The sequence below is a fragment of the Drosophila hydei genome, unplaced genomic scaffold, assembly GCF_003285905.1.
Source record: "Drosophila hydei strain 15085-1641.00,03,60 unplaced genomic scaffold, DhydRS2 tig00000315-arrow-arrow-pilon, whole genome shotgun sequence".
Classification (NCBI taxonomy): domain Eukaryota; kingdom Metazoa; phylum Arthropoda; class Insecta; order Diptera; family Drosophilidae; genus Drosophila; species Drosophila hydei.
The window spans coordinates 516,502-543,181 of NW_022045707.1; the positions used below are offsets into that span (position 1 = coordinate 516,502).

At 40.3% G+C, this 26,680-nt stretch overlaps 1 protein-coding gene across 1 annotated transcript in view; it reads left to right on the plus strand.

Moving 5' to 3' along the window:
* The first annotated feature begins 5,858 nt into the window (after nucleotides 1-5,858).
* LOC111599941 (homeotic protein female sterile) overlaps nucleotides 5,859-26,680 on the plus strand; it is a 63,274-nt gene continuing 42,452 nt past the window's right edge. Inside the window, exons 1-3 of the mRNA XM_023315790.2 lie at nucleotides 5,859-6,210; nucleotides 12,369-13,143; nucleotides 15,995-18,036. Of these exons, the coding sequence (XP_023171558.2) occupies nucleotides 12,463-13,143; nucleotides 15,995-18,036 (2,723 nt within the window). The 5' untranslated portion in view covers nucleotides 5,859-6,210; nucleotides 12,369-12,462. The remainder of the gene's footprint in view (nucleotides 6,211-12,368; nucleotides 13,144-15,994; nucleotides 18,037-26,680) is intronic.

A 26,680-nucleotide genomic window follows, 5' to 3' on the forward strand; every position in this document is an offset into this window, starting at 1 on the left:
GAAAGTCCAAGCAGGAGGCAAACATGCTAAATTATGTATATTTTAATCTTGGGCTTATCGCACTCATTAACACCTGGGCTAACAAACTAGGCAAGACTCGAGGGCCAAAACGGCTTTACAAATTTCAACCTAAGCATACCTATTCACACCTGCATGCGCCCTGTATAAACACCTTTTGAGGAGCTGCTTTTTATCCGCTTCGCATCCGGATTCTGGTTGAGTGTGCATAAACTAATAAAGCTTATCTCGCTTGCTTAGCCACACGTAGCCATGCTTTACAGGTGGGTCAACAGCACTCACTGTGTCAAGGTGAGGCCACAAAGACCAGGCTAGAGCCAATAAATGAGAGTCAATAAAATCCATTCGGGCCAACTGCAATTGGCCAACAATATTGCCAATTACAAATTTGTCGGCTTCAATTGAAAGCCTTACAATTGCAGCTCAGGCATTAAATGAAAATCAAATGAAATCCAATTCAGGTGCGACTAAGAGAGCGAGAGAGAGAAAGAGAGAGAGAGAGGAAGGACAAACGCTTTGCTGCTTCGACAAAATTTTAATTAAAATCCTTTTGCTGCAGTCCGTGCTTAATTAATTGTACTTTAGCTTTGCGCAGCGAGCTGCGTTTAATTCTGCTTGTTGGAAAACTGCAAATGGATCGTAAAGTCCATGCCGACCCGTCAGGCAGTTACACTCAACGAAAATAAGTTCGAGTCTGTTTGCTGAACATTTCAACTTGAAGTTTCATCTGTGATGCAATTTTGAATGCTCTCTATATCTCTCTCTCTTTGAAGATAATGTCTATCTTTCTTTCTCTCTTTCTGTTTCTCTTCCTTGCTGTCACAGTCTCTCTGTTTCTGTCTTTCTTTCCTCATATTTAAGTTTAACTCTCCACTTTTCCACGTTTGTACATCTTTGTCTCTGTGTCTTAATCTCTTCCTTTGCTCTCACCGCTATCCGCCGAACTCTATGTCTCACTCTTACTCGCATTTTCTGCTGCTCTTTCTATCTACTTCTGTCTCTCCCTCTCTCTCTGTTCCTGTCTATCCATCTCTTTCTGGGCCTCCCAATCTCTTTTTCTCTCTGTATTTATATCACTATCTCTCTCTTTTCTCTTACTCCCGGTGTGCCTCTTCCTCTCTCTTCCACTCTGTAGACAGACACTGTCCCGTTCGCTCTCTCCGCAATGTTCCGCTGTGTAACTTTCATTTAATTAAAGCTTGCAACTTGACTTTGGCATTGCCCAACACTTAATCAGGGGAGAATACGTGCGAATGCATATCGTTACGCATCTATAAAGTTGAACATTTTGCACATAATCCAATTGCCATCACTACGCGCAGCTTAGTTGAGTTCAATCTTTAGTTTTCATTTTTCTACTTTGTGAACGGTGCATAGATCATGTCAAGTGATTTTCCAGTCGCAGTGCAAGGGAAATGACTAAGCGCTGCACTTGCTTCACAGACTGCCAGCAAGTACTCATTTACGCCCACCCCGACACGCCTCCCCCAGCCTCCTACACACGCACAGCAGCTCGCAAGCGGAAAACAAGTGTAAATCAAATAAAACCTAATAAAATATAAAAAAAATGCGGTCGCAGCTTGGCCCTGACGCAGTCAGCAGCCAGCAGGCAGCAGCCAGCAGGCAGCACGCACAACAGCACACATATAGAGTGCTTCTATCTCTCCACACACACACACACGCACACCACGCACCCCAACATAACCCACACGCACTTATGGCGCACAATGTCCCAGACATTCAAAGAAAACCCGAAGGAAGCAGACGAACAGAAAATACAAGTAAGAGTTTTCAGTAGGTTGCGCTCGACTAGCTAATGCCCTGCACTTGAAAGCCTGCAGATTTATAATGAAATTGTAAGTCTCCAGGCCTTAGACTCTTCTTGCACAGTTGATCTTTGGCTTGATACTTGTCGATATTGGGGTACGGTGAGCTATTGGCTGCCATCATCAATGAATTTACCTCTTTCGAAAGTTGTTTAGATTGGCCTCTATACACCCCACTCAGGCATTTCCAATGGGTATTAAAAGGGAAAACGAAACCCAAATGGCAAACGAATTGGAAGTCAGCAATTTTATGTTTTATTGCAATTCTTGGCTTTCATTTTCGCTTCTATTGCCGTACATCTCCCACCTCAGCTCACCTCAGCCAACCGTATTCTATTTTACGGGTTACCTTCGCGGTGCAAGCAACCCATCTGCCCCTCCCATACTCTGTTCTTGTATGTTGAGTAGGTGTGTGGGTGGTATATGCTCTCCGTGTGTCTATGTGTGTGTGCGGTTGCGTAGCAGTGGATACGGATACAGTCATTTACGTGGCTACGACTACGACTGAGTCGACGGGGCAACATGGCAACAATGGTGGCGTCTCCATCAAAGGCAAAAACTTGGCCTGCAGCTGGAGCTTCAGTTGCTGTTCGGCGCTTAAAAACCTGCTCGAAAGCGCGTGCCACTGGCGCTCCTTGGGGGTGGCATGCCGCCCCAACTGACAACGCCCCCGTCACCTCCCCCGCCCACTCTCTTCGCGCGCATATGTCATAAATGCTGGCGGGTGCCTGTTTGGATGCCCTGGAAGCCATTGACAATGGCTCAAGAGGGTAGATTAATTTCTGTTCCAATCTATAGAGCAGATAGAGAAAGGCAGGGCAGACCATATAGAATAAGAGATGTGTCCACTTCACATTTGAACTATATTCTCAGATATCTGATATTCTAAATATCGATTTTGAAACTTGGTTAATCTAAAGACCTAAAGAGTCAACAGTTTCTGCTGCTTCCTACTTCGTATAACATAATCAGGGTATTTCTCAGTCTGGCAAGCCCAGCTAGAAGCGGCTTGCTTGCCTCCTTTTTTTGCTTTTGGGTTCTCGCTGCCATGACAAGGCCAGGGTTGTAAAGATCCAAATGGAAAATGGGGTTTTTGTGGCAAGTGCGCGCAATTGTATGGCCTTTATAGATAGGGCAAGCTGTACGCGTGTGATTGTACATCTAAACGTGCTTAGGCCTCTGCACACATGCACACATATATATCATACATATATTAAATTGATATGATATCGAATGTGTGTTGTTGCATTACAATTTCGACCAGTTGCCTAGTTGAGCGAGGCGTTCGGGCCGCAAATTGTTTCTGCGGCTGGCATATAAATCATGTAAATATTGCTGTACATGCATTATTTATCCTATTTCATTATTTACAGGCCCTGTTACCGTTAGTCTGAACTTGGGCTCTTCTAATCAAATAAAACCTTTAATGCATCCGTTTTATGTCTTACAAAAAATCAATTTCAATCAGTTTACTAATTGCAAGTTGCTTACTTTTACTAAAACACATTTTATGAGTGCTTGAAAGCAGGAAGTGGGGGCATGCGCGACTTGCAAATACCCTGAACAAATGCGAGCTTACGGATGGTGCGAAACTGGCCTAGTCTAGCGCGAGTATACTTGACCCTAGACCCATAATGATAGGTTGTCAAGCTCTTTCTTGATAGATCAATGATAGATGTGGAAACAAGCCATTTGATTTTAGTTTAACTTTTGGCCATTTACTTTTAACCACTTACAGGGCATAGGCTAGTCAGTCAAGAAGATATACATGCGCTACCTTTAAGTATTCAGAGTTGACCTGAACTGCTTGTATCTTTCACATACCCTTTTCCCCTATATGCAGGGTATATATATGGAAAAGACAAAATTGTGCACGCCAAGCCCATAAAATTTTGACTTAAATACTTCTACTGGCCGGTTATTATAATGCATTAGACATTACACATAAATGCTGTTTCATGGACCATCAGGCGTGGCGTGGCGTGGCCTGGTCTGGCCTGGCCTGTGACCTCTCTGTCGTTCTCTTAAGCGCCACCAGTGACCCTCAGCGACTGACTGTCTAATTGCCAACTTTCACACAATGAATGGCGTGTGCCTGCCCGCGTCTCGAATCCAAAACCCACAACCCAAAACCAAAGCCAAAGCCAGAGTAGAAGTTGCAGTTGAAGCCAAACTCAAAACTGGGAACGGGCAACTTGAGGCGAGCTCTGCCAGGCAATAAATCATGGCGATGGCTGCCAAGTTGCAACATCATTGAACATTAAAATAATTGCAAATGCGAAAGTTGTCGTTGCTGTTGTTGTTACTGTAGTTGTTATAGCTACGGTCAGCACATGCCACAGAGAGCCGCACTTCATGTTCATTAATGATAATTAAAAAAGTTTTCCCAATAAAAATTTGCTATGCCCACTGCTTATGTGTGCATGTGTGTGTGTGGGTGTGCATAGTCTTTGTGTGTTAGGTAATGTGATAGGTGTTGAACAATTTGAGCTCGTTTCAAATGCGCAACATTTTCTGCAACTTTTAATCAACAAAAGCAAATTTTCATAATTAAGCTTCAGAAGTAATGGAGAAATAAGAAATGTTTTCAACTTAGTTCCAAAAATGGACTGTAAAAGTATTTACAAATACAATAGTTGAGCTGAATTAACGAACTTTTTTCCGATTATGCCAAAATTATGTTTGACTATAAAGTCGAAATATTAAAGAATAGAAGGGTTAAAACTTTGTGTTAGTTAATGCTAAAAGTAAAAATCTTGATATAAGTAGGCTGTGAGCCAGCTGCAAACTAGTTCAAAAGTCACAAGCTTCAAAAATGTATCGATATTAACCATATTCAAAAGTTAAGAGCTATGAACTGGTTACGAACCAGTTCAAAAAAGCTACTAAAGGGAACCATATATGAACAATAAATATGAATTATTTTGTATTACTTAATCTACAACTAGGAACTAAAATAAACTGAATTAGCTGTCTGAGCTACTTGTGAACCAGTTCAAATGAGTCATTTATGAACCACAAATATTTATTGTTTCATATAACTCAATTAGAGATTTTAATGTTCAAAACTTATAGCTAATAACAGCTGTTTGCTACTTGCGAACCAGTTCAAATGAGCCATCTATGAACTACAAATATTATTTATTTCACATAGCCCAGTTTCAAACTTTATACTGAGTGAATTAACTGAATTAGCTGCCTCAGCAAGTTGCTGAGTTGCGAACCAGTTCAAAAGTCACACAGGTTCCCAAAAAGTGGAGTGAACTAAACAATATGCAAAAAGTCAAAATTCAATTGGCAGCAAATTAGTGCGAATATTCATGACAAGCATAGCCCTAAGAACTCTATAAATATGTATGAGGCATTGCATGTTGCAAGGAGCAGCTCCACTCAGTTTGTGTGTGTGTGTGTGTGTGCCTGCGTGTGTTTGGTATCTGTTTAATATTCTGCACGTATTTTTAACAAGCTTGTTGCTCAAATTTTGCTGCAAAGCTGCAGTCAGGCGGGAAACTGGGCAGGGGGAGGCAACTGGGGTGTGTGTGGCATGTGGCAAGTGCTATTAATGTAGACTTTTATTTCGATTGCCTACGTACCTCTAGCATCAATTGCAAGTCATATTTCAAACATTTAGCAAAGCTCGCTCGAAAGTAGGCAAAACATAAATTGATGATGGGGCAAAAGCAGACACACTTGCCACATGCTGCTGCCGCTGCTGCTGCCTGTGCTGGTGCTGCTGCTGTGCAAAATGTAAACAAACATTTGGCTTGCCGATACTGGAAAGCTGCTGGCGCCACTCGTGTGGTGTGTGGCGTGTGGCACGTGCAACGCACTGCGCCGACTCACCAAAAGTTTGTTGGAATTTGCCTTTTTCGGCTTTCCATTGAAGTCAAGTTCGTAGGGCATAAGGCGCTTTGTTTGGCACTCAGTCAGTTCGTTACGCGTTGCATGCAGCAGCTGCCGCAAGCTTAGCTGAAACGCGCGTGCCACAAATCGTTCGAACAAAAATAAATTCCATTTCAGTGCCAACTTACGCCAAAATGCAAAAAGTTACGCATACGCTGCGTTAGCCCAAAAGCCAACTTGTTGGGCGAGTGTGTGTGTGTGCGTGTTGTAAGTGTAAACGCGCTTGCCACTTGCCACTTGCCACACTTAATGGCTTTGACATTGACAACGTGCCTGTGCTCGATCTTCAGCTGAATAAAAATATTAAATAGAAGCAGAAGAAGAAGAAGAAAATTTGTTGCAAGTGGTAACAGCGCCGCACTCAGTGAAAGTAAAAGAAAAATTCTAAATACAAAAAATATAAACAGGAAACTTTTCACTCAGTCGACTTAAAGTTAAAGTCCTTTTCGGACTGCATTTTGAGGTAAGCTCGGCGGCAACGTCAAGGGGCAAGGTAGGAAGAGATCTTACTCCTGACTACCTTTTGCCAGTTTGCCAGTTGGCAGCTTGTTTATAGTTGGTTAATTGAAGTCGAGAGTTCTTCCCCTTCTCCTTCTACTTCTGGTTTTTTTTTTGGCCCAAAAAGCCGGCTGGCTAAAAGTTTAATTGAATCCTGCGTGTTTACAGTTTACAGTTTAGTTTCAGAAGTGCATTTTGCTGACTTCAAGATCAATTATTTTTTACAATTTTCCAATTGTGAATTTTTAAATTGTGACTACTATAGCTGTGTATATTTTGCTCTAATTTCTGTAAACAAATTTTCAAGCTGCTTTTAATGCAAAAAACTTTTGATTTTTGCTTTGTTTTTATCATTTACTTTTTGGGAATTTTATCTACAATATTCTCCAATTTTAAGCCTCAGTTATTCAAATTATTTTAGCAATATTTTTTTAAATTTGAAGAAGTCTTGAAGCAGTTTTGGTCTGATTTAAACATGTTCTCCAATTATTACTATAAATTAAATTCAGTTTGTAAATAATTTTATGGACTGTCGCCTCAATTGCTTAGTCTTGCAGATGTTCTTTATATTTTGAAGAAGTAAATATTTAATATTTATATATATAATATAGAAAGTCAATGAATGATTAATTATTTTTAAATATTTTTCTCCATTTTTTAATTTTTTTTTAAGTATATTTTGTATATATTTTTAGACTTTACTTTTGTTTTGAAAATATATTTTATATAGGTTATTGCACTGATATTAAAATAAAATATATTTCATATATACATTTTTTTGGCTTTTTAAAAATATATTTTCTATAGTTTTTAACATTTTGATATTAATATTTATATTTATTTGTATATCATTTATGCTGAAAATTGGCATTCTGATTTTCTTCTAACTAATATAATAATAATATACAATAAGATATGCATGATCTACCTATTTGTTAATGTAGATCATGCATATCTTATTCAGCTTATGCATAAATTTCTTTTACTGAAATGAATTACCATGAAAAAGATTAGGATAGCTGTTATTGGAGGAGTTCATCTGTCAGCGAAGACATTTTTCTCTGGTGGCGAAGACTTTAACTAAACAAAAGCCTAAATGGCTTAAACGCTTTGGGCTGATGGCAGCTGTTTTTCCGGTCATGGCAAATGTTGATTTTGTGATTGACTTCTGGCTGGAAGAGCGTGGCCCACAAATTTCGACGGCCTTGCGCTTAGTTACAGTAGAGAATGAAAAAAAACTTTCCAAGTGTGTCAAAAGAAAAGAACGAAGAATTAAATTAAAAACACGAACAGCAAAATAAAAATGGGAATAAACTCTGAAAGAAATCAAAAACACACGGGAAAGACGCATGTGCAAATAATAAGAACAGCAGAAGAAAAACTGAAAAGGCGAGGGCCTCAAATTCAATTTGAAGGAGGCTTAAGACGGAGATGGGGATGGAGGTGGTGGTGCTGGAGGTTGGGTATACAAATATTACACGGCCTAGACGCCACGCACAAATAGTTAAAGCGGAAATGAAGGTCTCTGGGGAGGTGCTGGCCGAGGCATGAAGGAATCAATCGAAGAGCCAGAGCCGCCCCAAGCCATAAAAACGAAATCGAAATGGAAGTCGAGCAAAAACTACTTTGTTTGCGATTAGCACTTGGCCGGCCTCTTTGCTCTAGGGCAATGAGAGAGAGAGAGAGAGAGAGAGAGAGAGATGGAGGTAGGTTGGCAAATGAAAATGTGTGTCAATATATTGATTGAATAATGGTCTACATATTGACAAACAACTCAAAAGGCACTCGACACGCGACACTCACAGAACTCAGAGCAGAGGCAGATGCCACGGCTTGACAGCCAGTTGACAGGCAGAGCAGCAGCAGCAGCATCGAAAGCAGGAAAGTGGTAGTTGGAGTCTACGAAACAGGAAGCTACACGCCTACGAATATGTTGAGCTGGCAAATGCAAAACAAGTATGGGAAATGGGGGAATTGGAGGGGGCGATTTGACTGACTGTGGGACATCAAAAGGCGTTTCGAGTGTGTCATCAATGCAAAGCAGCTCACAAGATGAAGATGTTGCTCAGCTTGGGAGTGAGATTCAACGTGCTACGAGCAGATTGGCTATGATGAGATGCGCAGAGAAGAGCGTGGTAGGCTTGATGCTGTTCAGAATGTAAACGAAGATGACTTTGATGAGAAAGGCTGCTGAAGAGGCTAGACAAAAGTTGACTTAGAGGTGATGACTAGCTACTATGAGAATCGCATAGAAGAGCTGAAGAATAGTTTAAATGGTCTAGATGTTGAGAATCGCAGTGTAAAGCGGAGAAGCCAAGTTGATTGTCCAATTGGTTATTGGACATAATTCGACTGTGTTGAGAATTAAGCAAGATTAAGCTTGAAAAGGAATTCGAGTTGGCGTTCCATAAGCAAATTAACTATTATGAGATTCGCAGAGATTCTAGAGACTCTAGAGACTCTAAACTAGATCTGCTTCGACCTCAGTTTGAAGTTCTCTGCTGAGAATCGCATAGAAGACCTGCAGGTTAAGCAAGAATAGTCAAAGGTGCCTAGGTAATGGTAACACGTGCTTGCCCTAATTAGATAAAGTTTGTTTGCATCACAAACATACTGGCATCAAATACGGCTCCCTGTTTGCCCCAAAATGTGGCAGCAACTTCTTTCAGTGCTTTTGCTTGTGAGCAAAAAAGTTTTGGGGCCGTCGCCCGCGTCTGATTGACGGACGCACATCAAGTCAAATAGAAGAAAAAAATGGCAAATAAAAAAAATTTATTTACGTAAATAATTTTCGTTGAATATATTTTTTATTTATTTATTTTTTATTTTTTGCTCATTTGCGCGATATTTGAAGTCGTCGAGTTTTCGCCAGACAGAACTTTGCCTTGAAATATTTGTATTTGATTTTCTTTTACATTTTCCCTCAGCTTTTCTTATTTGCTTTTATGATTTCCCCGCATTAATTTCACGGCGTCGCCGCTCGAAAGTCTTTTTAGCGAACACAAATTTCTTCTAGTTGAAAATGTGTTGAAATTTTCCGTTGACAGCGAGCGAACTGTGAACTGGCGCTGACGGCTAGGGGCAGGGCAGTTCAGAGACATTTTTCCTAATAAGCAGCGAGAGTATGGGTATTCCCGCACTTTTCATAATTTATGCTTTTTTATATTGATTGGATTCGCCGCTCTAAAAATAAAGTATAAATTAAGTTAGAATTATGAAAATAAGTACACAAAGTGAGTGCAAAAGTAATTAAATTACATAAATTAATTATGAAGCAGCTTAAATAGAGTCTTTTAAGTCTTTATATATGAAATTCTCAGTGAAAAGTTGTAACTCCTTTTCGCTAAGTGTATGTTAAAATTATGAGATTGAAGTTATAGCAAAATGAATTGATTCCTCTTGAAATGGTTACACCTAGTTTCGCTAAGTGTGGGCTAATAATATATTTAGAGTTAATTTAGAATTTATGCAATTTACATATAAAATTGTGCTCAAGTTCCCCAAATTAATTCAAAATTCTCGAATAAATTCCAACGTTATTCAAACACTCGAAGTAGCGCCCATTTCTGTTTCGCTCAGTGTAACCGAAAGCCAAGTTAATTCCCAATTTAATTTACATCCAGCTACAGCCACACGCGCTTTAAAGGGTATTTCCGCACATAATCTGTATATAAAGCGCAGCTAAAGCCTCGGCATTATTTCATAATATTTGAAGCACTCGCTTTTGCTCTTCTTCTTCTTCTTGTGCTTCTCTTTAGCTGGCTGCTAAAAATGGGCACAAAGAAAATGGCGCATGGGGAAAAATTGTGGAAATTGTGGAAAATTGTGAGAATTTCAAGGCTTTGGCTTTGGCTTTGGCTTTTGGCACTTTGTTTGCATTGTGCGAGGCGCAAACTTGTTGTTAATTAAAAGCTCACAAAAAGTAGGTAACATGCACATAACAAGACTCTCACACACACACCAACACACACCTACACACAGCTGAACAATTGTTGCACATGATATTAATTTGTGGCCGCCTTTTGTGCTGTCTTTTGGCTGTGGCTCTCCTTTCTTTGGGGACAACAATGGGCAATGACAACAATGAAGGCCAGCAATGCACAGCAACAATTGCCGCTACAACAGCAACAATTGCTGCTGCCACAGAATGAAGCACACTAACACAAATCTTTATTTAAGCATAACAAAAACATCAGCTTCAACTGGGCGACCAGGCACTAGCCGTGCACCCCAAAAAAAGGCAACATGAGAATTGGCGAGCAAAAAACAAGTCAAATGGGTGTGCGGCTGCGAGATACTCTGTAGCCAGAGTGGATCAGCGTATAAGCCAATTACGCTGTCGAGAGCTGCCGAATTAGCTGAGGTTTTGATATCGATATTTATCGATTTCCGGGGAATGGACTGAATTGAACGATGGATTGATATAAAGTATAATTCTTATACCTTCTCTCTTGTTTTCATATTACTTATCGTAGACGTACTGAAGAGAGTGCTCTTATAAACTCTGCTATAATAATTTAATACCTGCCTGCCACATAACAAGAGCGAACCAATATACTCTACTTAAACACTTTCAATGGTTCGACGGGTATAAAAAATTAGAGCAGCACAGCGCCTTAGGATATGCAACACATAAAACTTTAGCAGCAGCAACAGCAGCATGACGCAACACCCGAAGTCGACTCGAATCGCCGTTGTAGTTGAAGCTCAGAATCAGAAGTTGTAGTTGTAGTTGTGGTTATACTTGGAGTTTTCAGTGGGCTGTTGTCCCTGCTAATAGGTTTGCACGCTGCCCCTTGGCAGGATAAGTGCCTCGACGCTGAGCTACTCTCAGTAGATTAGGCATTAGGCATTTTCTTTCGATTCTTGTCGTCAACATATGTCAGCATTAAGTCTAGTCGAATGGGAATACGTGCTGAGATTGCTGAATTAGTTGAATTCGGTTCAAATTCAAATTGAAATTCTGCTGCGTTTGTGTTTCTGTTTCTCAATAAGTGCTATACACAATTCGATTAAAAGAAGCTCAGAGTGATTGAAAAAGCAGCTCTGCATGAGGTTCAGGGTATCTCCTAGTCGGGCACTTACGTCAGCAGCACTCCTGACTAACAACTTAGGCTAGACTTGCTCGATTTCTAATAGAAATAGATTTCAATATGCGCCACATGAACGTCGCCTGCTCATGTTGCATCTACAGCCAACAACAGCCGAGGGAGCTTCAAGTGACGTCCGTGGAACAAGTATTTCCGTATTTCCGTATTTCCATGTCTGGGCCACATTCGCTCAGTTGAATTGGCAGTCGACTTTAAACTTTTTTCTAATGCGAATAACCGAATCAGACTACAGCCTATCTATAGATGTATATAACTATTTCCAGCTATCTCTGTGTGTGTGCGTGCCACGCCTACAGCCCTTCGGGGCAAATGGGAAGGCTGCCAAAAAGTTTTTGGTTCGCAAACTTTACTGCATATATTTTGGCCACAGAAACGGAAGCTTGTTTTTCTTCTCCTGTCTCGTGTCTCGTTTCCCATTTCCCATTTTCCCACATTTTATTTTCGACTTTTTTTTTGCTTTTGGCATTTTTAAATGCTTTAATCGCAATTTATCAAATTGGAAAATAAAAGGGCTCGCTCTTAAAGTTTTTTCTTGCGGCCAATGCGCACAGTGGGCAAGATCACAAAATTGTAAATTAAAATATGTAAGCAAATTTTTGTAGGAAAAGTCAGGGCGTACTCCTCTTTATAAAAAAATTATTTAATTTAAATTTAAATTAATTTAATTGACTTTACTATATTATAGTTTATTTACATTTGTTAAATTTTTTATTTATATATTTTTTAAATTTATGAAACTTTTTAAAAAATTGCATAAAAATGTTATTATGTGTTTTGGTAACAAATATTCTGCACACATAAAATTGTAAATTAAAAAGTTATCTAATTAAAATATAAATTAATTCAATAAAGTTGATCATTTTGTAGTTAATTTTTATTTGTTACATTTTTGCCCACTGTGCAGCGTCTTAATTTGCCTGCACAAATGCGCTGAGGTAACCGAGTTTTTGAACAACAATTTACAGTTGGGATTTTGAGTACAGTTTTACAGTTAGATTTCTCTCGATTTTAGAGTCTGGAGTCGAGGCGCAGCATGCGGCTGACCATAGACACGGCTCGGCGCAAGGAGCTGTTCAAGTTGTGAGCGCAATGTCCACTCGGCTGACATGTCCCACATGGAACGGAACACGCCCACTTTGGAGGCAACGGCCACGCCAACGCCCACACATCGGCTGCAGCGACCGCCGGATGTGGAGGCGGCGCTCTCATCAATGCTATGGACGCCCTACGAGCGGGCAGCCAGCTCCACGTCGGAGGAGGATGACGAGGGGGCGGCGGCGGACGACGACGATGAGCGCCTTAATCGCAAGTTGCGCAAGTCCCACAGCAGCTACGAGACGAGAAGCCACCTAACAGCAATTGCCATTGCTCCACCTGCTGCACCACCTGTAGCCGCTGCTCCTCCCGTGCCTTTTTCCACTTTCAATAAGACGAGCCATCGCAATCGCTACTCATATCCTAGCTATTATGGCAGTCCAGCGCATACGCTCATCCAATGGTGTTCCTCGACGGCAACCACGATCAAGGAGCCGCCCTCTTATGATTCCCTCTACCAGCCGGGCGTGTCCGGCGTGGGCGTGGCCAGGGCTAGCCTGGCAGCCGTCGTCCATCTGCCGACAAACTACAGTCTACAATGTGATAGATCGCAACGATCCCTAGCAAAAGAAATCCAAGAAGATGCGAATGAAGATGACGTCGAAGACGATGAAGATCGATCAAAGAAACTAACGGCAAATGTTCCAGCTGAGCGCCTGGTGCGCTCTTTCACGGACGACTATATATCGCAGGTAAGTACTGCGATAAATATCGATTAATATATTAATAAAAGCAAACACTGACCCACAACATCAATAATGAGGCTTGATAAAGAGCTTTTTGCGAGAAAGGACGAGTATCATATATATGTATGAATGTAATATGTATTTAATATGTAATATGTATTGATATGGATCTACTATATACAACATTGATATCTTCTGAAATACAGTTTTCCCTTATGCTCTTTCTCAATATACGAAACATGAACAGAACTCTGTTCGACTTTATAGCTGTTTATATATATTATTATCTATTGTTCAATTTATGGATGACAATGGCAACTCTGGTGGCTGTCTGCCTGTCTGCTCGCCTAGGCGCCTCATAAAATTGTCACCTTGGCTCGTTCGACGCACTTCGACTCTAAATGTGGCGCCATCAAATTTGATGTCAAGGCTGATGCCTAGCAAATGGGCACGGTGATAGGGGAGGATGGGTGCAGGGTATGGAACTCCATTATCGAACCCCCCATTGACAGCTACTGCGCCTCGGATAAGGGCTAATGTTTCACTTAGGCACTTGAGTGCCGACCCGCGTCTTCGATAATAGAGCGCCAGCTGTCGCATTCAGCGTAATTGGTATCGATATCGATACCAGGCGATGTGCTGTGGGCTGCGTGCTGTGTTCTGCGGGTGCCGTTAGGCGGAAGGGCTGAGTGAAGAGCCTACAATACAGCGCGTAAATATGCATTTAAAATTTATGCATTTTTCTCTCTCACTCTGGTTCTGTCTCTCGCGCTCCCTCACTTCTCGCATTGCGGTTCCTATCATAATTTGTCTTTGTTTTTATTTTGTTGTCAGCGAAATGGAAAATTGACCACAAAGCAATGAACAGAGAGAAGATAGAGCGAACAAAGGCAAAATACAGAAGGAGAAAACACTGTAAATGTATTTAACTAAATGACATATTTGCAGTGCATGCATGCACTGAGAAAAATTAAAAAACTAAAAAATAATAATAAAATTAATTAATAATTTAAAAAAAATAAGAAAGGAATGGATAAAAAATAACTGAAAATATATATGATAAAATAAATATATATATATATATATATATATATATATATATATATATATATATATATTTATTTATATATATATATATATATATAAATATGATTAACTAATGAACCAAGCATTAAGAGCTTTCGTAAAATAAAAATTAAAATCAATTTTAATTTAATAAAATATTGTTAGCCCACCTTTTCTCACAGTGCAGCTGTGCCATATGCGGCCTTCCATATTTATGATATAGATAAATATAGTGCAGGGTAGTCGTTGTCATAATTGAGCGAGCCGAGGGAGTTAGGGGTTGCAATCGATTTACAATGTTCAAGGGGGTTGCACACTAGATAACTATGCCCCTTAACCAAGCCCCCCGCTCCGTCGCCAGTTGCGAAAAGAACAACCACATTAAAACCAGTTTTAAGTGCAGGCCACTCTGTCACATAACCTCCAAAATTAGCCATGTGCATATAACAGAAAAAAAACATGACTAGACATTTATTATGAAAGTTGACTTGCAGCCAGACACCGTTAGATTTGGGGACTTGGGGCGTTTTTGGGCGGAGGCGGGCTGCAGCAATCAGCAGCAATCGCAATTGCACAAGAATGAACAGCACCAAAAACAATGACAAAGCCAACAGCAGCTAGAACAATAAGTCAACTGCAGAAGCAGCAGCAGTAGTTGAGCTAACAGTAAATCACATTATATTTCTGTGACGTAATTAATGCAAGTAACACAGCGTAACATAATTAGAACCCGCACACACACACACACACTTATACAGCTAGGCACACGCACTAACTGTTATACGGCGCTCACATCATGTCGTATTTGGGGTCGCTTTAGCTTTTGGTATTGTGCACTGATTGGAGATGAGCGCATCTGCTACTCTTATAAATTATAAAATCAGCCATTAAGCTAAAAGTAGGGTTGTTGCATATGCAAAACAAAGAAAATTCTAAATAAGCCACTCTGAAACTAAGCCTGGTAGACAGAGGCAGGTTATACATGTGTGTATAAAGGCAAGTAAAAAAGTAAGAGCTGTAGTCATATACATTATTATTACAGCCTTAAAATCGAACGTTTGTTGAAGCAAAACACATCAAGTCTTAGCAAACAAAGCCGCGATGTGTAACACAAAAAAACGCTAAGTGCGTATCTCTCACATTGAGCTAGACGTGGAGAGTAATAGTGAGGGAGTAAATGTGTGTGTGTGTCTGTGTGTGAACGGAGTCTAATAATTTATGGCAGCGGCATTAGCTTCAAATTGAGCAGTTGGAGTATGTTGCATATGCAAACCAGAGCAAGATTAAAATAGGTTGAAGCGCGATAAGTCACACAAAACGCAGGCTAAACGCTCATCTCTGACACTAAGCCAGACATAAAAAGATGGAAGTAAGAGAGAGAGAGCGAGGGGCTGAGCTTGTGTGTGTGTGCGGGCAACCATCCATTAGAGGAGAGTAAGTCATACAACAGCAACAACAATGAGAACAGGCAGCAATAACTTTATCAGCAAACATGCAGACGCCAGGCAGGAATAACAACAACAATTACTTGTGACGATTTTATGTTTATGCGTTGGCTTAATTAATTCAATTAGGCGCGCATTTATGCGCCTGCCTGGCCCTGGCAATTGCTGCTTGCTGTCCTTGTGGCTGCTGTCACCTTTCTCATTTTTTTGGGGCCACTGGCTAATCCCTCTGCAATTAACATTAATTAGCGCTTGAAACTTAAATCTTGTCGCTTGATTAATGAAAAGCTGACAGGTTTCTCTCTTTCTCTCCCTTTCTCACATTCTCTCTCCTTCTCTGTTTGCAGAACTGCGCATTATTCGCGCCTGCGATAAACGACACAGAAACTGAAACAGCAATAACGGCAATGAGTCAAAAGAAAATGCGAACAACAGCGACGAATGCAAGATCACAACAAAGTGCAGAAAATCAAAGCGACAGCAAAGCGAATTGCATTATCAATGAAAACGGCGACAAAGCAGACAACGGCGACGACAAAGGCGATGAGCGAGAAATGGCAACGGCAGTAGAAAGAGTAGACGAGGAAACAGGCACAGTTGCAGTCGGCGAAGTTGAAGTCGACGTCGACGTAGCAGTCGGAGTGCAGGTCAATCAACCTGTTTCCTGTGCAGCAGCAACCCAACGCAGTCGCGACCACAACCGCAGTCGCAGTCGTAGTCGCAGTCGCTGCCAAAGAGAGCACGCAACAGCAGCTGAGAGAGCGACGACAGTAGCAGCGACGTCGGCAGCGTTGCTCTCTTCCAGTGGCTGCTCAAGCCAGTTTCGTTCGGCAGCGACGATCAGTCTCTCGAGTACGTTCGGCGCGTGCGCGACAGAAGTGCAGAGTAGCGTCAATTATTATACTAACAAAAATCACAGCAGCTACAACAACAGCAACAACATTCAAAAGTTGTCGTCGTGGTTGTCGAGGGGGCGCAACAACAACAACAATAACAACAGAAACAGCAGCAATTCGAGCTGCGACGCACTGCGCCCCAACAAATGTTTGGCAGAACTCGAACGTTTGTATGCCGAATTTCGTGCAAGTGAAAGTTTATTTGAGCATCGTCTCAACGATACCGATACCGATAACGATAACGATAACACAAGAGCTATCGCTAGCGAGACGATGCGTTTGAATGTGGCTGCAGAGCCGCCAACAGCAACGGCAGCAACGCAAACAGCAACAGTTGCTGCCAGCAGCAGCAGCAGCAGCAGCATTTTTCTTAGCAATAACAGCAACAGCAACAGCAATGCCAAAGGCATTTGCAATATTGCAATACTGCCAACTGCTAGCAAATTCTGTCAGCAACAGCCAAGTCTCACAATACAGGTGAACAACAACAACAGCAGCAACAACAACAATCAGCAGATAGCGACTGCGACAGCAGCAACATCGACTGCAGAGTCTAGCAGCAACAACAACAATAATGTTGTTTGTGTTGTCAATTGCAATTATAGCAGCGGCAGTAGCAGCAGCAGCAGCAGCAACAACAACAACAACAACAACAACAGCATTGTTGCCATCAATAATAATTGTGTGCCAGCAACCAAAAAAGTGTTTAGTGCAAGTGTACAAAATAAGTTAAATATTAATAATAATAATAAAAATAATAATAATAATAATAATAATAATGATAATGAAAACGTGAATGTGTCCAGTGTTGATAACAGTGTACAGGTGATTAATGTGAATGCCACGCCCACAGCAACACGCACTTTCACCTCGACCGAATGCCAAACGGATGATCTAAGCAGCAACAGCAACAGCAGCAGAAGCAACAACAGCAACATCAACAACAACAACAACAACAATTTGGAGCAACAACAACAACAGTTGCAGTTGCAATCACAGCAGCAGCAGCAGCAGCAACAGTTGCGCACACGCGAGCAACGTCGGCGCGAGCGCCGCGAACGTCGCCAGCAGCAGCAGCAGCAATTGCAATTACAGCAGCAACAGTTGCCGCCTACGCACGTGCGTCGACCGCCACACTTGCAACATCCGCATCCGCATCCACATCCTCATCAGCATCCACATCCGCATCCACATCCGCATCCCGCTGCTTTGGGCTTGGCTCGTGCTTTGTTGCCGGACATTTTGCATAGCCACGCCCACTATCCGCCGCCCTACAGCACGCTGCCAGGTGGCGCAGTGCCGCCGCCGCCTCTGTCTGCCGCCGGCCCACAATCAAGCGCAGCAGCAGCTGTGCTGCCACTGCCACTGCCCCCGCCTCCGCCTCCTCCACCTGTGCCGCTGCTAACGCCAGTGATATCGACGGTGCCACTGCCAGGAGCAGCGCCTCTAATGAGCGACGGACGATTCACCTTGCCGCTGCCCATCATGCGCAGGTGAGTGTCAAACGAACTAGTTCCATTTTCAGATCAAATCTCAGTTTGCCAGTTTTAGATTTTGTTCCAGTTCTGATTCAGGTTTAGTTCCAGCTTTAGCTTTAGGTCAGTCTAGTCAACCTGAGCTACAGTTTCAGTTGTAGCTCGCGACTAGTTGCAGTTCCAGTTCCAGGAACCATTCTTATTCAACATATATCTTTTAGTCTGTGAAGCTCAACTTAAAACATCTAATTACACCTTAAGTTCCAGTTGCACCATCGGCGCAAGTTCCACTATAAGTTCCAGTTCCAGTTCCGCCTGACTTTCATTGTCTGGTAAACTCTCTATCAGCGCTATCTTCAGTTTCATTGCCAGTTTCTCTACAAGTTTGACTCACAGTTCCGGTTCCAGTTCCAGATCCAGTTTCGGTTCCAGTTTCAGTTCCACTAACCGCAGCTCTAACTGTACGCAGGTCGATTAGGCTGTCTGTTACATTAGCTCCAGATTCAGCTCTCATCCCAGTTCCAGTTCCAGTTCCAGTTCCAGTTCCATCTGTCTCTCTGTTCGTTTGCTTGGCTATCCATCAGCTTCAGCTTCGGCTTCAACTCTCACCTCTGGCATCATCGATCACAACCAAAGCCCATTTTCAATTCCATTCAAGCGCTCGTGTTTCATGCTATACCCTGTTAAAAGTGTTTGCCAATGGGGTCATATGTGCTAGGCGCTCAGGCGAAGGCTGAGTGTAATTCCCAATCAATTTAAACTGTTTAGCTGCAAAGAGCAAGAGGCATAAATTCTGATTTTATGTGTCGCCTTACGTGACGTTAAACTGTTACGCAAATGAATTGAATTTCTTCGATATATAAATATACTTATAATAGGTGCATTACGTTACGTGACGCATTACGTCAGGCAACAGTATGCTACGTAAATAGGTTTTCATTTCCAGTTTATTTTTACGTAAGCATCAAATATTCGGTTGCATTTCCTTTTTCACATATCGTGAAATTTAACTTACATTACGTAACACACGTAACAGGATGTTACGTAAGAGTGTTTCACATCCAGTTCACTTTGACGTAAGCTTTAAATGTTTACTTGTATTTCCATTTTGTTGCATGGTAAAACATAAGTTACATAAGTTACGAATTGAATGTGACGTAGTTCATACTTTTCTACAAGCAACCACAATTGCAGGGTATACGATGCGTGTGCTACACTTGTTTTCCTATCAGAAACTTCTCACTTTATCATGTTTCATGTTTTCTTCTTTGGTTTTGCAGAGCCCAAATTGTTGTTATTTGTTGTTCGTTGTTGTTGTTGCTTGTTGCTTGTTGCTTGTTGTTGTTGCTTTTGTCTATTTCGACATTTTGTATTACCGCACATCGCTTTTTGCCAAGTGTCTTCCTGCTTCGTGTTAGACGTCGCCCATGGCCGACCAATGAAGTAGAAAAAGAGAGACAGATAGAGAGAGAGGAACAGGCGGAGAGAGAGACAGAGAGACAAAGCGACAGACAAACAGACATTATAATGATGGTAATTTTAATGTCAGTAACAAATTTCTTCCATGATTTGAGCCTCAGCTCTAAAACCCCCAAACAAAAAAAACCAGGCCTAGTAACAACCCTGACTAAGTTGGATTCGTCTTCTTCTTGTTTCGTTTTTTGGTCTTAAATCTCTTGGCGTTGACAGCGTTTCCAAGAAATGGAAAACAGAAACATGAACTCTAATTTGAAGCTGATGTCAAGAGTTCAGGCCTAGTCTTTTAATTATTTACCCTATACTTATTTCTTTTAATTTTGGGCTACACAGCGAGAAAAAGTGACGTACAATTAAACAAAAATCTCAATTTAATAATTCAAAGTTTTCAGTTATTGTATTGTATAAGAAATCGCTCTAAAAGTCACATTAGCTCGAACTATCTTCTACTCAATTATATTGCTCTCCCTCTCTGTCTCTGTCGACCTCTCTCTCTGTTTCTTTCTATCGCTCATTTTATAAGGTTTTCTTTTATTAAATTTGTTTGTCTAACTCAAATTTTCCATTGTCTGTGAATTTTCTTAGATTGTTTTCCCATTTCAATTTATTATTCTTGTTTTTTTTCTCACAGTGTAAAGTCTCTTTGTAGCCTACAATTTTTTGTCCGTCTGTCTGTCAGTCCTTTCTATAACTCATTTTGATTATAATGAGTTTTGCTTTATCTCTAATTGCAGATCTTAAATCACAGTTTTGTCCAGGTACGAAAATAATGTATAAAATAGGTGTGTGCGTGTGAGTGTGTGTGTGTGAGTGTGTGTGCTTTTTGTGTGTGCTTTGTGGGGCTTTTGTTCTCGCTGACTGGCGATTTTTACAGTACTTGTTATTTCAAGAAAAACAAAGAGAGAGAGAGAGAGAGATAGAGCTACATATCGTGCTATATCATATATACTATATACCATATATATATATATATACTATATACCATATATATATATGTATATGTATATACTATATATCTATAGATATGGCTGGATATGGCTATTATTATTTTTCCCACGCATTTATTACTATAAATATTTATCTATAGTTCGCTCGAGAATCGAGAAGCGCAAAGCCAGTTTTTCACACGACTGCACAAAAAATTTCAATTCTATCTGCAGCTGTGTTTGTATCTGTATCTGTGACTGTATCTGCATCAGTTTGTGTATCTGAAAATCAATGTGATATGGGATATATGAATGTATCTGCATCTGCATCGATATACAAACAATGTATCTCAATCTATGAATGTATCTGTATCTATATCTCTTAATGTATCTGTATCTTTGAATGTATCTGAGTCCGTTGAGGTATCTGTATCTACGTTTGTGTAAATATATCTTCAAATGAATCACTGAATGTATCTAGGAATGTATCTCAATCTGATCCGGAATCTCTGAAATGTATCTGTGTCCATGAATGAATTTATATCTCGCAATGTATCTGTATCTGCATCAGGAATCTGTTTGATTCTAACTGAATCATCCATATCTATATGTCTGTCTGATCTGTATTTGGCTGGATAATTCTGACTCGATTCTCGAGAATTCTCTCCGCCCCTTATAAAGACATGCTTAAACAGCTATCGCAGCTTCAGTAAAACATTTGACATTTGGCGTTTGAGTTGCCAGTCGAAGTCAAGAGCAAATCGTGTTGCTCAACTTTAATTGTGTTTTTATTTATTGTCTAATTGCAAAACTATGTCAGGCCAAACAGTTGTGCTGATTGTTTGTCATCATTGTTTCCAGAACCAAATTAGAGTCTCCCAAGGCGTGTCTCCCTCAGCTATAATCGTTGCATATTTATGACGTTAAATGTGCATTAAAAATGGGTTCAAATGTTTTCATTGTTTTCATTGTTGTTGCTGTTGTGCGTCATTCGAGATGATTTGTTTACTCAATTTGTATCTGTGCTCCATCAGCTGCAAATGGGCATCAATGTGATATAAAAAATGCATATTGAATACGCTGCTTACTTGGGACTTTGAAGTGGGTATATTGGTTTGATAGAAGAGTCAAGATTGCTTGCTAATCTATCTCTCTGAACGGCTGTACTGAAATTTGTATATGCTGAGATTACAGTTTGAGAAGCATTCTCAGTTTATAGCTCGAAACCCTGAGCTGTTTCTGCTTTTGCTATACCAGACGACTTTCCTTTTAACCATAGAGTCAAATAGATTCATTTCGATATAATCTAAACAGAGTTTGGCTGGAGCTGATTCCTAGTCCACAAAGTAAGCTGAGATATTTTGCACATTCTTACAGAGTATTCTCCAGTAGACGACAATCTTCGTGTCTCTTTTTTGCCGCAACCAAAGTCCATCAAGTGAATTCAAATTTGTATAAAAAAGTTGCTTATGAATTATTTACTTTGCATAATGAAACGCTTAAGCAAATATCTCTGTCGTTCTATATACACAAAGTTCTAACTGTAACAGTTTACTACAAGCCTACACACCCACACACCCACACCCACACACACACACACACTTACACACAGCCACACTGAGTCACGTCAAATCACTGCCCGAATCTCGCTGGGCTAACAAAACGAATCTTTGAAGCCGGCAAACCGCGACGTTTTATCTGCAATTTTAACGCCTTCAACCTTCGCTTCAAATTAACATGCTCTTACACAATTTTTTCATTATGCCAGAGAGTGTGCCAGAGAGAGAGAGAGCGCGAAAAGGTGGCAAAAGGTGTAAAAAAGCGAAAGTTTTGTCAGGAGTTGAAAAACTGAAGTTGAGGCCCTTTTTGTTGCGTCCCTTCCATAAAAAAGGGCAGACGAGTGTCCGTCCGTGTGTCCGGCAGAGCGTGCATAATCTTTAAATCATTAAATAAGAACAACAACAACAATGTTACAACAGAGAAGAAGAAGAAAAGCAACAACAACGGCGACTGTGATACTTAATAAAAATAAAATAAAGCAAAAGGAAGAGCCAGCGGGAAACAACAGGCAATAAAAAAGGAAACGTGATGCTGAAGCGAACTACGCTCGCAACGTATAAATCGTTGATGCTTGTTGTTTGTCCATACCCTGTATGAGTAGTGTGAAGACGGGTATATTACCTGCAAGTGAAAGGCGAAAGGAAGAGGAAGAAAGCTCCGCTAACGATATCTAAGTGGGAGTAGAGGGAGCAGAGTAAGTTGAGAAGTCATTGTCTGCTCTAGAAACAGCCTGAAATTGCAGGATATATGCTAGTCATGCACACCCTTCAGTTTTCTAAGGTTTTCAAATTCAAATTTGAAACATGCGAAGCAAAAGAGCAAAAGCAAATCTTTTGCCCAGCAATAAAATTCACTTTAACAGTTGCAGATACAATTTAGACGAAGATACAGCGCAAAAGATACAACAAAAGAAGATAAAGATAAAGATACAAATACAGCTGTAGAAACAGCATAAGATGCATTTACAAATGGATTCTATAACGCTAAAAATACTAAAAAGAGATACAGATGCATATACAGCTTAAGATACAGATACTTCGATACTTAGACAACGCTTAAGCTAAAGTTGAGCTGTTTTTCGACAGCTGTTTGAGAGTCTAAGCGTGTGGTGTGTGTGTGTGTGTGTGTGTCTGTGTTGTGCTTGTATCTTATTCGAGTGCAAGTTTTCGGTCACTTTCACTTTCGCATTTCTCGTATCTTTGAGGTTAAAAGAAACGTATCTCAGATTGTCAGACAGCCGCCAGTGGTCGGTTAACATAAATTTGCTTTGGATTAAAAGGCCGGGCACACGTTCGTAAATCAGAGAAGCGTAATTCAGTTAAAAGTTCATTAGATGCCAAGTATTTCATATTAATTATGGCAATTAACTAATTTGTTGACACTGAAAACTAAAGCTGAAAACAGAAAACAGAAAACAGAAAACTCAAAAACAGGTTTTGATTTTTCTTTTCTGTTTTTGTCAAACTTGGCGAGTTGAAAGACCCAAAAAAGTAGCTGCCAGATACGCGCCTGGCATCGATGCGGATGATTCAACTTCAAAATGCAAATGCAAAAAATAAAGCGCTAAAAAAAACATTTAGCTGGCAGCTAAAAGTCAGCTAAAGCAACTGAAAACCAGATTTCACCCAACAACAAAAGCAAACGGAAAACCAAAACCAAGTTTCGAGTTGCAGAATCTCAAGCTGTGTGTGTGTAGAGTTGTATAGCTGCTATTCGCACTTTAGCATCCAGTTTTGGCTGCTTGCAGCATTTGGTGGCAGACACGCATCTTCTATTGCTGCCGCTCTCGACTGACACAGTTTCTTCTCAGAGCAAACATTTACAGCTAACTTTTGACTTTTATACCTGCACAATTGATCTAGCAATATGTCTCTCTCTCTATATGTATATATATACATATTCCCATCAAATCACAATCACGCTGCCAACTGGCCAAACAACTTTCCAGTTTTTTCTGCTGGTCCTTTGCAGCCTCTTGGCTTAGGCTGGCGCTGCATCTCGCTCGCTCGCTCGTTCGATTTTATTTTATTTTTTTTGCGGGTGTTGGGTTTATTTATTTTTATAAGAGAACAAACAACCACAGCAACAACCACAGCAGCAGCAGCAGCAGCAGTGTTGGCTGCTAAAGCGGCTAAATAACTTGTCGGCTTTTGGCACTAGAGTCTGGCGCAGCAAACCGCATCCCACAGATATAGAGAGACCGAAAAAAACACAACGATACGAAACGTGGAGAAGCAAAACGTAGCGAAGCGAGACGAGAACTTAACAAAAGTCAATAAAGCCAATAAAGTAAAATTCACATTGTTATTGTTGTCTTTGTTGTTCCTCTTGCTGTTGTTGCTGGCCAAGTGCAGAGCTTGAATGCAGACAACAGACAACAGCGTCACCAAAGAAAAGCCAACACATATAACACACACCACTCAACCACAGAGCCACACTGGGCACTACATTTAGAATAAATCAAGAAAAACAGAGGGAAAATATTTCAAGAATTATTTTTATTATTTCTTAGTATTTAGTATTAGTAGTGTTATTGTCATAATAATTACTTTAATTATTGCTATGATTATCATTTTCATTGTCATTACTATTGTCAATATCATTATCATTATCATTATTATTATCGTTATTATTATCATTATCATTATCATTATCATTGTCATTGTCACTGTCATTGTCATTGTCATTGTCATTGTCATTGTCATTATCATTGTCATTGTCATTGTCATTGTCATTGTCATTGTCATTGTCATTGTCATTGTCATTGTCATTGTCATTGTCATTGTCATTGTCATTGTCATTGTCATTGTCATTGTCATTGTCATTGTCATTGTCATTGTCATTGTCATTGTCATTGTCATTGTCATTGTCATTGTCATTGTCATTGTCATTGTCATTGTCATTGTCATTGTCATTGTCATTGTCATTGTCATTGTCATTGTCATTGTCATTGTCATTGTCATTGTCATTGTCATTGTCATTGTCATTGTCATTGTCATTGTCATTGTCATTGTCATTGTCATTGTCATTGTCATTGTCATTGTCATTGTCATTGTCATTGTCATTGTCATTGTCATTGTCATTGTCATTGTCATTGTCATTGTCATTGTCATTGTCATTGTCATTGTCATTGTCATTGTCATTGTCATTGTCATTGTCATTGTCATTGTCATTGTCATTGTCATTGTCATTGTCATTGTCATTGTCATTGTCATTGTCATTGTCATTGTCATTGTCATTGTCATTGTCATTGTCATTGTCATTGTCATTGTCATTGTCATTGTCATTGTCATTGTCATTGTCATTGTCATTGTCATTGTCATTGTCATTGTCATTGTCATTGTCATTGTCATTGTCATTTTCATCTATGTTTCTCTCATGAAATATCTCATTCATGTCATTGTCATTGTCATTGTCATTGTCATTTTCATCTATGTTTGTCTCATGAAATATCTCATTCATATATCAAATATCAGATATTTGCTGCTATTTACATATATTGTGACCACTGTGCACAGTGGCTGCTTTTTAAGCAGAAAATCAAATTGCGGTTGTCAGTTGCGTTTGTTGCTGCAGTTGTTGTTGCTGCTGCTGCTGCAGTTGTTGTTTGCATAGAAAATGCATTCGGGCCAAGTTGCAATGAGCCGGCAAAATGCAGCAGCAGCAAATAGAAAACGCATTGAGACACGAGACACGAAAACAAGTTGCCAACAGATTGAGAAAGAGTGAGAGAGAGAGAGAAGTAGATATAGATATAGATCTAGAGAAAGAGAGAAAGATAAATAGATGGATGTAGAAATTGAACGCGTGTCTAGTCGAGAGGGCCAATGCCAAAGGGCAGACAGCTCTTGACAAACTGTTGCTTTAGCTCGCTTCTCGCCCTCTCCCTCTTTCTCTCTCTCCCTCTCTCTCTCTCTGTATTCAATTGCAGTTGAAGTTTTGGATTTTGAATTTGGGATTTAGGATTTCAGATTTGTGTCTCGGCCATTAAGTGACGATTGACACAGAGACCCCAAACCGCAATCGAAATGCCAAGAAATTAAGCTAAGAAACTAGTTGTTATACACGTTGCCACAGCGGGCAAATGGGTATATTGGCTTTGTATAATATGCGTGGAAGCTTAGGCATGTATAGAGGAATTATGAGTGAGAGTTCTGCTGCTAGATTCTTTCGATTTGGAATTGAAATTGATCTGAAAACTGAAAGATCGGAATTAGGATTATTTAGCCATGCCAAATCGGCTAATAATAAAGCTATAACTTCCATAGTTGTTGAGTTGAGTTATAGATCTATAAGGCATATGATCTACATGTATCTAAAAATCTTTGACTTCTAACAACATTTAACTACTTTTGCTGCGCGAACGAGTATTCTGCAGTCAGTAGCTCGTCAATTGCTCTAACTTGTTTCTCTTAAGCTTTAATTAACTAATTTTTTTGCCAATTTTTTGCTGGAACTGTGCCAAGAAGGCTTTAATAAGAGAATCTTAGCTGCTTTGGCACTGGCCTTGAGCGCTGCGAAAAATGATTATAATGAGACTTGGCTAAGGCTGAGGCCTGGCCTGGCCAGATCCAGCAGACTGGCTGCCTGACTCTTTCTCTTTTGTACACAGTTCAATGCCATTGGATTCGAGCTGGGGAACACAAAATCGGCTCATTGTGAGCTCTGTTTCCAGGCACAACAAAAGCAAACGCAAATAA